This window comes from Helianthus annuus, chromosome 12 (genome assembly GCF_002127325.2).
Source record: "Helianthus annuus cultivar XRQ/B chromosome 12, HanXRQr2.0-SUNRISE, whole genome shotgun sequence".
Taxonomy (NCBI): Eukaryota; Viridiplantae; Streptophyta; class Magnoliopsida; order Asterales; family Asteraceae; genus Helianthus; species Helianthus annuus.
In genome coordinates, this window is record NC_035444.2 from 74,892,108 (window position 1) to 74,904,009 (window position 11,902).

Genomic DNA, 11,902 nt, shown 5'->3' on the forward strand with positions numbered 1-11,902 from the left:
TGCCCATAACACGAATGGTAGCTCTTCCAACCATCCTTTTTGTTTTCTCCCGAGTCTTCCTTTCATTCCTTTGATGACACTTTGATTAGCTCTCTCCACTAACCCATTACTTTGGGCGTGGGTGACGGAGGTGAACACTTGTTGAATGTGCATCTGCTCGCACCATGGCTTGAAAGGTCTTCCAGCAAACTGGACGCCATTGTCGCTCACCAGCTCTTTTGGGACCCCATATCTGCAGATGATGTTGTCTAATACAATCCGCCTCATCTGTTCCCCAGTGATTTTTGCCAAGGGCTTCGCTTCAATCCACTTGGTGAAATAATCGATGGCCACTACCACATACTTGACCCCTCCTGGACCTTCCGGGAATGGCCCAATTATGTCGATAGCCCATTTTTGGAATGGCCAGGATGTCGAAACTGGTATCATGGGGTGTTTGTGTCAGTGGGTCATTGGTGCATGTACTTGGCAGTTATCACACTTCTTGATCTCCTCGGATGCTGTTTCATACATTCGTGGCCAATAAAACCCTGCATTCATTGCCCTTGTTATTATCGTTCTTGGCCTCGAATGCATTCCACAAATCCCTTCATGCATCTCCCTAATCACATACTCAGCCTCTTCCATATCAACACATTTCAGGGATGGGCCCAGATATGACCTTCGATACAATTCTCCGTCAATCAGTTCATACTGTAGGGCCTTGACCCTCACCTTTCTGGCTGCCCAGTCTCCCTCAGGTAACGTCCTGTCCTTGAGGAACTTCAGGATCGGGGTCATCCATGTTTCGTGCATATTCTCGATTGCGGTTACCTCCTTCATGTTGAGGGAGGAGGCATTCAGGACCTCTACTTTGACTTCTCTTGCCAGGTGGTCGAATGCCACCGAGGCCAATTTACTGAGGGCATCAGATTTTCTGTTCTGTCCTCGGGGGATGTATTCTAGTTTGAAAGTCTTGAATGCCTTGGCTGTTTCTTTCACTTTTGCCACGTATTGAGCCATGATGTTGTCCTTGACTTCATATTCTCCTTGGTACTGTTTTACTACTAGTTGTGAGTCAGTGTTAGCTTCCACATGCCTTGCTTTCATTTTTTGTGCCAGCCTCATTCCTGCCAGGAGGACTTCATATTCTGCAGTGTTGTTGGTGTTTTCGAAGTCCATCCTTATGGCGTATGTCAGCTCAATCCCTTCGGGGCTTATCAGTGTGATACCTGCCCCGCTCCCTTCTTCACTAGAGGCTCCGTCAGTGAGTAATTTCCACACTGCCCCGTCTTCCTTTTCTCTTTCTTTTTTCTCCAGGGCTTCCCATTTTAAGAGTTCCCTCTCTTCATCCTCAGAGACTTCTGCTAAAAAGTCGGCCAGTATCTGCCCCTTCATGGCTGTCCGGGGCTTGAACCCCAAAGAGTGTTCTCCCAGTTCCACAACCCATTTAGCCAACCGCCGTGACAGCTCCGGCCTCCTGAGTACCTTTTGGAGAGGTTGATCAGTCATCAGGACAATCTTGTGTCCTTGGAAGTACCTCCTGAGTCTCCGAGATGCGAAAACAAGGGTTAATGCCAGCTTCTCCAGGGGCATGTAGCGTTCCTCGGGACCTTTTAGTGTTCTGCTGATGAAATATATGGGGATCTGCTTCCCTTCCCGCTCTACCATCATAACTGCACTTATGGTCGTTTTCGAGGCTGACAAGTATAGGAGTAGGAGTTCCCCGGGCACTAGGGTGGCCAATGTTGGGAGCTTGCAGATGTAAGTTTTCATTTCTTGGAAGGCAGTCTCCGCTTCCGGGGTCCATTTGAACTTGTTCGTTTGGAGGCAATCCTTTAATACTTTCATGAAGGGGAGGGTCCTGTCAGCTACCTTTGATAAGAAGCGGTTTAGTGCTATTAACCTCCCGTTCAGCTGTTGAATGTCTTTCAGGTACCTGGGGGATCGCATTTCAGCCACAGCTTGAGTTTTCTCCGTTTAGCTTTGATTCCTCCCTTAGTGACTACTACTCCCAGGAAACTCCCCTCCTCTACCCCAAAACAGCATTTTCCAAGGTTTAACTTCATATTCACATCTTGCATGGTATTGAGAGTCTCAGCTATATTATCTATCATGGCCGTCTCCATCAAGCTTTTGATAACAATGTCATCAACGTATACTTCCAGGTTCCTTCCCCGTTGTTCCCTGAACAGGGTGTTCGTGAATCTCTGATATGTGGCCCCAACATTTTTAAGACCGAAGGGCATCTTGGTGTAACAAAATGTCCCCTCGTCTGTGATGAAGGCGGTTTTCTCTTCGTCCTCTATTAACATCTGGATCTGATGGTATCCCTTGTAGGCATCCAGGAAGCATTTCAGGGGGTACTGAGACAAAGAGTCTACCTGGACGTCTATTTCTAGGAGGGGATAACAGTCTTTAGGACACGCTTTGTTTAGATCTTGGAAGTCGATGCACATCCTCCACCCTCCGTCTTTCTTCTGAACCATGACTGGATTAGCGATCCAGGACGGATACCTCACTTCTCTGACTATTCCTGCCTTGAGCAGTTTTCTGGTTTCCTCACAAGCAGCTCTTCTTTTGTTGGGTCCCATGCTTCGCTTCTTCTGTCTTACCGGTTTCGCCCATGTGTAAGTGTTGAGCCGGTGTTCGGTTAGGCTCCTGGGGATTCCCGTCATGTCTCCATGTTGGAACGCAAACACATCTATGTTGAGGAGAAGCAGCTCCTTCAGGGCACTCTTGCATTTGTCACTCAAGTGGCTTCCTACTTTGATCGTTTGTTCTGGGAACCTGTCGCAAAGGACCCACTCTTCTATCCCCTCCTTCCGGGGCTTCTCGGATGCTTCTCCTTCGGATATGGAAGAAATTACTTCATAAGCAGACTTAACCCAGGCCAATCCCTTGGGTGTTTGAAATACTAAAGCTCCGTGGGGGGTGGACGCCTGTGCTTGTAGGTCTCCGATTCCAGGTCTTCCCAGGATTGCGTTGTATTTTGAGGGTGCCCGGACCACTGTGAAGGTCAGGTTTATCGTTCGGCTCCGATCCCCTACCCTAACTGTGAATGGAAGCCTGATTTTTCCCAGGGGGTGTGATACACTGTTGTTGAATCCCACTAAGGGGATGGAGTCTTCCTCGATCCGGTCTCTTACATCCCTGTCAAATCTAAGGAAGCAATGCTCGTATATTACTTCAACACCGGACCGTCCGTCCACATGTATTCGAGACACCTTGTGGCCAGCTGTTATGGCTGAGATGTTTAGGGGAAGTCGCTGCACCTCATTTTCTTCCAGGTGTGGCATAAGGATGGGAGCTTTCATGCAGTCCGGGGAGCCCAGGATCCTGGCTTTTACACTTCGGGTGGTATCGAATTCATTCCTCCTTCTAATCATGTCAACATCTGCCCTCCCAGGCTCCCTTACATCTCTTCCCTTGCGGTCCCCCCTCCTTTATTTCCTTAACCAAGTGGGCCAACCTTCCCGTTTTTACTGCAGCCTCTATTTCTCTCTTTAAATACATACAGTCGTCGGTTTTGTGACCAAAACCTTTGTGAAAGTCACAGTACTCGTTTGGTTGTGCCTTTGGCCCGGGTTTTATGGGTGGTGGCCTTGGGAAGGAGTTCTTTACCCTCTCAGTGGCCAGTATCTCACTTGGGGTCTTGGTGAGGGGGTGAAATTATCAGAGTAAGGAGGGGGACCCCTCCCCCGAGGTCTGTACGGGGAATATGAGGGCCTCGTTCTGTCGTGCAACATTCTATCAAAAGTGGGCTTTCGGGAGTAAGGTGTACCTTTGTCAGTAAGCTTTGTAACTGGGGTGATCCTCCGAGGCGTGACGTCCGTCTCCTTGGCTTTGCTGACTGTGTCTTTCCCTCTGACAAAGACTCTGACCCTGTCCATAAGGTTGTCAAATGAGTGGGGGAACTCCTCCCCCAGTTTCTCGCACAACTGTGCATGCTTTAGCCCGTTTATGAAACTGCTGATCTTCATGACCTCCGGGACATCTTTGATGTTCATGCTTTCCTTGACGAATCTCTCCATATACTGATCTATTCGCTCATTGTCCCTCTGCCTTATGTGGAGAATCTCGTTTGAGTTTTTGACCACCTTTCTCTGCTGACCAAAGTTCCTGAGGAATTTCTCGCTTAGCTCCTCATAACTATCGATTCCCCCCGGGGGAAGGTTGTCAAACCAGAGCCGGGCTCCTTCCGTCAGAGTTTGTACAAACATGTGGCACCATACAGGCATGGACCACCGCCCAAGCTGCCCCGCTCCCCTGAAGGCATGAAGATGATCTTCAGGGTCTCTTGTCCCGTCATAACGGTTAAAGTTTGGGGGCAACTTCGTTTTGGGGGGCATTGGTGCTTCTGCAATCCTCCGTGTGAACTTTGAGACTTCAGCTAAGTCCCGTGGAAGATAAGGCTGATTCAGGCCATCGTCGCTTTGGTTATCCTTTTCTTTTCCCTTTTCCTTTGACTTCGCTCCTGTGATGAGGTCCTCCCTTTCTTCTGAAGACATTTGTCTGAGGGTAGTCATGAATGTTTCCAGTGGGTCACCACTATTGCTCTTGTTCTGAGGGTCTGTCTCTTCTTGGTTAGAGGGTGTGTCAAAAGAAAGCCTAGCCCTAAGGCTGTCAAGCTTTTCTTGTCTCTTTAAATCTTCAAGACACTTTGTTAACTTTTCTTTGTGCATGGCCACAAAATCTGGAGTGATATGTTCCGTTCTTTCCGGGTTTTCCACTTGGTTCTCGTTGCCTTCTTCATGGGTTATGTCTTCTACAGTGACCCTATCCAGATCATTCTGTGCTGTCTGGGTGATACGTGAGTTGGGTGGGGTTGCCATGTTGTTGTTGGTGAGATAAGCTGCTCTTAACGTCGGAGTTTGATGTGGGAACACCGGGCAGGCTGGTGTCCCACGGATGGCGCCAATGTCGAATACCCAACTCCCGGATGACGTTAGATGGATCTTCGCTGACGTTGAGAGCCTTCACCTTAGCTACTGCAAAAGAACAAACCGTTAGCCTCACCACGGAGGACCCCGGAGGGGGGATCCGTGACCAAGCTCCGGCGTGATAGTAAGTAAACTTGCCGGAGGAGCAGAGGAGTTCTATCCCAATGAGTATGATCACCGGGATGTTTCCTTTATGGTGTGAATCTAATATATGTGATGAATGTGTGGGAATATTGGTCGGGAATTAATGTGGAAATAGTAAATGAGAATGGAGTAAATGAGATGGTTTTCTGATCATACCTCATGTCCTTTATTGTTCTCCTTATATAATGTCCAGCCCTTATCTTGTGTGAGAGATATTTTACATAACTGATCCGATGAGTCCGGCGAGTCCTCGAGGGGTGCAGACACGTGTCTGACCCCTAACGGTAAGATGATCTTCTCATTTAATGCTCTAGCCGGAAAAGCACATATGCCAGCTGAGATCCTCTTCTTGTCAACATTAAATGAGGCCTGCATTCCCTGCTCGTGGTTTTCCCGCCTTTTCCAAAGGAAAGAATCCTTAATGGGCAAGATAACTCTATCATTTGGGCTTACTCATAATTGGGCCCGCACAAGGATAATCCAAAACGGGTAAAATGGACTTTCCCATTGACCCGTCGTCAATGGTTAGTGATAAAAACCGAACCAAACTGACGCATGCACACCCCTAGCAACTAACATGATAATATTTTTGTGAAAAGAAAAAAAAATCTTTTCATTTTATAGTTCAACCCAAAAACCGATTAAACTTGACTCGAATTAATCCAAACCCGAAGTAGACCAACCCAAGAGTTAAATAGTTACTTATCGCCTTATCGGGTAACTTTTTTCCAGCCAAAAATCTGAACAATCCAACCCGAAAAACCTAAACAAATAAAAAAAATTGGAAGAAACACCACTATATAATAACCAGCCATTTGAAACAACTGAAACAAGAAATTCAAATCCTCAAAACATGGAACCTGCAAGAGAACTAACCAAAACTCTTCTCAACAACACCAAGAACCCTAAATTAGCATGGCAGATCTTCAAACGAATCGCCTCAAATCCCCAATTCCCTTCAGATTCTTTCAATAAATCACTTCCTGTGGTCACACGTATCCTAATTGGCGCCAAAATGTTCACCGAAATCAACAATCTCCAACAACTAATCCTCCAATCCCACACTTCAGATCACACATTACTCTTGCTCATGCGAGTTTTAGCACAATTGGGTCATGTTAATCTTGCTGTTTCTCAGTTGCAAGCGTTTAGATCTCACCACCCTGATAAACCCATTTCAATTTCATTGTATAATTTACTTATTCGGTTTTCGATTCGAGATAATCACCCGGATTGTGTTCGGGTGCTGTATGAAGATATGGTTGTGTGTAGGGTGCCCTTTGAAACGTATACTTTTAACCTCTTGATTGGTGGGTTGTGTGATTCTGGGTGTTTGGAAGATGCACGGAAGGTGTTTGATAAAATGCGTGAGAGAGGGTGTGTGCCGAATGAGTTTAGTTTTGGGATTCTGGTTCGCGGGTATTGTCGGGCTGGACGTGCTGGTGAGGGTTTGGAGCTTTTGGAGGTGATGAGGAGTATGGGGGTTGGGTCTAATATTGTTGTTTACAATACGTTGGTTTCGGCTTTTTGTAAGGAAGGTAAGACGAATGAAGCGGAGAAGGTAGTGGAGATGTTACGAGAGGATGGTCTTGTTCCGAATGTGGTCACTTTTAATTCTAGGATCTCGGGTTTGTGTGGTTCTGGAAAAGTTTTGGAGGCTTCGAGGATCTTTAGAGATATGCAAGTTGACAACGAATTAGGCTTGCCTCAGCCGGATATGATAACGTACAATTTGATGCTTGATGGTTTTTGCAAGGAAGGAATGATGGAAGAAGCGAAGACGCTGATTGAAACCATGAAGGAAACCGGTGTTGGTTTGAAAGTGGAAAGTTATAACATTTGGTTGTCGGGTTTGGTGCGAAATGGAATGCTTTTGGAAGCGCAAGGAGTTCTTAACGAGATGGCAGAAAAGGGCGTACAACCGACTATTGTCTCATACAATATCTTGATGAACGGTCTGTGCAAGAATGGTATGTTGCGTGATGCGAAAACGGTCATGAGTTTGATGAAAAATGGTGGTGTGACTCCTGATGTGGTATCATATAGCATCCTACTTCACGGCTACTGCAAAAAAGGGATGATAAGTGAAGCTAATAAACATCTAAATATCATGATCGCCAATGGCTGTTTTCCGAATAATTACACTTGTAATAGTTTGCTCGAAAGCCTTTGGAAAGAAGGGAAAGTATTAGAGGCGGAAGAACTGCTGAAAAAGATGAAAGAAAGGGGTTATGCGTTGAATATGGTGACGTATAACATTGTTATTGACGGGCTATGTAAACTCGGCCAGGTGGACAAAGCCGTTGAAACCATGCATGATTTGTGGGATCAAGAGGATACTGATGGTAACGATAATAATAGTTGTAAGCCTGACTTGATAACGTATTCCACCATAATTAACACGTTATGCAAAGACGGGAAGCTTGACGAAGCGAAAAAGAAGTTCATTGAAATGATAGGGAGAAACGTATACCCCGATTCGGTCATTTACGACATATTCGTCTCTAATTTATGTAAAAAGGGAAAGGTATCTTCAGCGTTTCGGGTTCTTAAAGAAATGGAGAAAAAAGGGTACAACAAGAGCCTGCAAACGTACAACTCGTTAATCCTCGGGTTAGGAATGAAGAGTCAGTTCTTCGAAATGTACGGGTTGATGAACGAAATGAGAGAACGAGGTATCGCTCCCAATGTTTCTACTTACAATAACATGATAAGATGTCTATGTGAATCGGGGGGTCAAACCGACGATGCCACTAAGTTATTAGACGAAATGTTGGATAAAGGCGTATCTCCTAACATTTCGACTTTCAAGTTGTTAATAAGACCATTATGCCAGATAGGAGAATTCAGACCGGCACAGGAGGTGTTTAATATATCATTAAGTATATTCGGTCATAAAGAAACGCTTTACAGCTTCATGTTCAACGAGTTAGTTGCGGGAGACGAGCTCTTGGAAGCAAAAGACGTTTTCATGTCTGCGTTGGATCGATGTTTCTTCGGCATTGCTAATTTTTCGTATCAAGATTTCATCAACAGACTCTGCAAGGCTGAAATGTTGGAATGTGCTACTGAAGTTGTCAAGAAAATGGTTAAAAAAAGATACGCGTTTGAACCTGCATCGTTTATGCCAGTAATTGATGGTTTGCGCATGACGGGAAATAATCGCAATGCTGATGAGTTTGCTGAGTTGATGCTTGAGATGGGTTCTGAGGTTAAGGTTTCTAATCAAGTTACTAAGGTGTATAAGCGTAGAAAAGTTGTGAATAACGATGAAAGCAATTGGCGGAACGTACTCCACAGGTTTGGCTCTCAAAAGTCTTTCTTTCTTCTTTACGGTTTTCTTCATTCTAGCCAATTATATTAATGTTTCTCCTTTGTGTGATTGTTAACAGAGATGATGGCAGTGGTGCAACACTGAAAATTTTGAATAAGATACAGAAAGGATGGGGGTATGAAAGAATATTATTAAATATGCAGTCTCCAAAGTATGTATGACTTCCTTGATGAATGAAGGTGTACTGATCAGACTTTTAAAGTATTAAGTGAGTTATCATAAGTAAACCTACCTTCTAATGGTATATAATTATTTATATATACACACACATATTCGTTTTGGAACCACTAGTATAGCTGAGAACCGCATAATGCACTTGTGGGACCCCAACTGGGCGCATAATGCACTTGTACGTAGTTCATAAAGGATAATTGGAAGTAGTGAGAGAGAAAAATAAAGGTAGTTACATAACTGTCTTGTGTATCAGGTTCAAAGCAATGGGTATAAATGCATTATGCGGTTCTCGCAGTTCTCAACATAAATATAAAGGATGTAAAACAAGATTTCCAGGTATTAATAATATAAACTCAATACAATCATTCAAACTTCTGGTCACAAAGCTATGAAGGCTCATTATTATTTGTTATAGTAAAATAGCTCTTCACAAACATAAGTTTTCAATCAACACCATGGAAAAACACGGGCCAACCAAATAACGCCCGGGTGGATTTATATTTGAAAATATAAATTCATCTATATATGTGTGTACTCCACACAAAAACCTATAAAGAAACCTTAACAATTGCCAATATAAGAACTTCCAGAATCCTGATGAAAATACTGGGAAAGGAAGATTTTTATTGTGCACTTCTTAGAAGCCATATGTATGTCCATGCATTCCTCAAGATCCGCATCGCAAGTCAACAACACCCACTCGGAGTCATCATCCAAGTACTTTATAGTGATAATGTTAATATCGTCTATGCTAAATTGCGTCATTATCTCTCTCTGCAAATCTACGAACCCCCAATCTTGTGACATATGCAATCTTATTTTCTGCTCACCACAAACAGCGTTTACGCGAAAAACACCTTCGTCCACATGTTTCTCATTCAACAATGACCTCCTCTGATCTTGAGGTGTATTGGAAATGTTTTCTTTTGAACAACAAAGGGTTGAAGAACCAGAATTGTCGCTGCCACATGATGAAGAACCGGATGTTGTCTTTTTGACACATCCACTAGTAGTCGGTTTAGGATTTGGTGAATTTTGGGAGCTTAATTCCGGGAAGTTTGTGTAGAATGATCCGAGTTGAATTGTACCTTCTGCACCTTGGACCGAATCAATGATGAGTTGGAGCTTTTTTAGCGAATGGCCGACTTTCTTGATCTTTCGAGATGGCCATCTCATTATCCCGTGTTCCCTGCATATCCTCTTCAAAGTTGTCGGGCAAACTGAAACCGTAAACCAAAATTAGAAACTTGTAATTACAATATTAGAATTTAAGACTAATTCGATAAAAATGTTGACCAAATTCCAAAAGATATAATCCGACCCGGGTCAACTTTTGACCACGTTGACTTTTTCTTAACATAAAGAGATAGTGGCCGCTATGGCTAACCTCCAATGCTCTTGGCAGCATCTTTGAGACTCCCCGGAAAGTATTGCTGGAGAAGTGGTAAACTTATGTTTCTTTCGGCTTTTACTCGTCTCTTTTCTTCCGATCGTCTCGTTGCCAATGGCTGTCTTCGCCCTTTCGGTTTCAAATTTGTCTGAATTTGCTTCCTGTCTCCGGTCAATGTTGATTGATTATAATCCCATTGGTTTATCACTTTGAATTCTTGTGGTTCCTCTTTGTGAGACCCCAAGGAAACGATGACACTTTCGCCCCTCCGTTGGGCTTCCATCATGTCGGAAATCCAAGACGACTCGCCTTTGACCGAAACCGAATCTTCTTCTTCTTTCGCTAATTCATCATCATTCATCACATATAAACTCCTGGAAACACGCTGCATCACACATGATATCGAACTTAGCATCTGTTTTTGTTCTTCATCGCTTCTGCAATCACGAGGGAGAAAGAACTCCAAAACGAAATCAGCGGGTCCCGTGTAGGTGCTTCGTAGGCGTATTGCTACCGCACCACCAAGCCCGAACACCTTAGCATGCTCCGCTAGCGGATACTCACTTGTACAAAAACCCGTGATGTCAGTAGCAAAGCATGGTTGGTTTGTGCCAATTGCTTTACCAACAATACCTTCACCACGAACCACATGCAGCTCAGCGCATGCGTCATAGAATCCTAAAACATTAGGATCAAACACATAGGACGCCGAACTTATGATCGACATGCAACCAGCAGATTGATTCTGGCATCCGGGTCGACCTTGTTGAGCGCACGGGCTCCATGTTTGAGCCAAGGGCAAACAATGCGCGTCACATACCGATTTCAATACTTGTCTGATCTCTGTAACAGCTAATTCATAGGATCCATCCGGGTACATAGGATTAGCAACAAGTTTTGAATTGGCATTGACAGCTGTTTGATCGTTAAAGAATGTATCGGTCAAACGATAGTCAAAAGGTTTCACATCCGCTTCCTCTTCGTAACACCTCTCATGAGAAAGGTTCTGGTATAGACATGTGAGGTAGGTTTCTGAGGAATTAAGGTACGATGACGACGATTGTAAATCATATGATGTGTCATCTATAGCCGTTAGATCACTTTCCTTAATCGATCCAAACATGGAGGCTAGATGATCATTCATATTAACTTGTCTTTTTTATTTTATTTTTGAATAAACAGAATAAAGCCTAGAAGAAAAATAACAAGGAAATGAATCAGGAGCCAGAACAAAGAAGGTTGAGATACAACAAGAAGAGGAACTTCCAGGAAGAATCAGTTTCGCGTGTCTCTGCGTATCGCATCCGCCTGTGCTGCACGCGCATGGTTTCTTTTAACAAAACGAACGAAACGAATTTGAAATGCTCGGGTTTTCTGTAAATACAAAGAAAGAAAGAAAGAAAGAAAAGGAAGACTCACTTGTAGTGCTGTTAGAGATCCTAGAATAGGATTGAACAAGGGTGGTGAGATGTAGAACAAACTATATTAACTATATTCTTATGAGCTAGCGCAAGTTTAGACTTGTGGCTAGTTATATAGGGAGAGAGAGAGAGAGAGAGAGAGAGAGAGAGAGAGAGAGAGAGAGAGAGAGATGAGAGAGAGAATGAGAATCTTTTTTTTTTTTTTTTTTTTTTGAAAATGAAGTGGGTGGGAACTCTTGGGCATAGTATAGCATAACATGATAAGCATGTATGATTAACAAATGTAACATAAGTTGACTATGTTATTATACCGACAACCTTAACAAGTTAAGGTCAAGTCTTACAATATATATGTAGTCTTTGTATCATGGTTTACATGTAGTAAAGCAAGTCGATCTATATATTCGATCGAGCATCACCACAATCTTTCTCCTTGTTCGATTTTGAGCCAATACTTTCGTTTTCAATGATCAACAGTATCGGATGCTCTTTTGTCTATTATGCATTCTTTTCCTCT

The 11,902-nt window shown here is 43.7% G+C and overlaps 3 protein-coding genes across 5 annotated transcripts; 1 reads left to right on the forward strand and 2 right to left on the reverse strand.

Annotated features, from left to right (window-relative positions):
* Window positions 1-441: 441 nt before the first annotated feature.
* On the reverse strand, window positions 442-1,650 carry LOC110893080. Its single transcript, XM_022140200.1, has one exon. The coding sequence runs from the start codon at window positions 1,648-1,650 to the stop codon at window positions 442-444; it is 1,209 nt and encodes a 402-aa protein (XP_021995892.1).
* Window positions 1,651-5,881: 4,231 nt separating this feature from the next.
* On the forward strand, window positions 5,882-8,668 carry LOC110895287 (pentatricopeptide repeat-containing protein At2g17140). The gene is made up of 2 exons (XM_022142569.2): window positions 5,882-8,366; window positions 8,459-8,668. The coding sequence occupies exons 1-2, from the start codon at window positions 5,920-5,922 to the stop codon at window positions 8,559-8,561; spliced, it is 2,550 nt and encodes an 849-aa protein (XP_021998261.1). The 5' UTR covers window positions 5,882-5,919; the 3' UTR covers window positions 8,562-8,668.
* A 220-nt stretch (window positions 8,669-8,888) lies between these two features.
* Window positions 8,889-11,701, reverse strand: LOC110895288 (protein NLP4). Of its 3 annotated transcripts, none has more exons than XM_022142571.2 (3): window positions 11,384-11,467; window positions 9,962-11,272; window positions 8,889-9,794 (listed from the first exon to the last, which is right to left on the reverse strand). In XM_022142571.2, exons 2-3 carry the CDS (start codon window positions 11,106-11,108, stop codon window positions 9,136-9,138), a joined length of 1,806 nt encoding a protein of 601 aa, XP_021998263.1. In that variant the 5' UTR covers window positions 11,109-11,272; window positions 11,384-11,467; the 3' UTR covers window positions 8,889-9,135. The 3 variants fall into 3 exon arrangements, with proteins under 3 accessions (XP_021998263.1, XP_021998262.1, XP_035836556.1); XM_022142570.2 differs by having other exon boundaries at window positions 9,962-11,277; window positions 11,384-11,466; XM_035980663.1 differs by having other exon boundaries at window positions 9,962-11,701.
* Window positions 11,702-11,902: the final 201 nt, after the last annotated feature.

Excerpts from the sequence above, each read along its gene's own strand:
- LOC110895288 (XM_035980663.1), bottom strand. The coding sequence starts at position 11,108 with ATGAATGATCATCTAGCCTCCATGTTTGGATCGATTAAGGAAAGTGAT. Across the intron at positions 9,795-9,961 it reads TGCTGCCAAGAGCATTGGAG|TTTGCCCGACAACTTTGAAG; the intron begins GTTAGCCATAGC and ends TTACGGTTTCAG.
- LOC110893080 (XM_022140200.1), bottom strand. The coding sequence starts at position 1,650 with ATGGTAGAGCGGGAAGGGAAGCAGATCCCCATATATTTCATCAGCAGA.
- LOC110895287 (XM_022142569.2), top strand. The coding sequence starts at position 5,920 with ATGGAACCTGCAAGAGAACTAACCAAAACTCTTCTCAACAACACCAAG. Across the intron at positions 8,367-8,458 it reads TGGCGGAACGTACTCCACAG|AGATGATGGCAGTGGTGCAA; the intron begins GTTTGGCTCTCA and ends GATTGTTAACAG.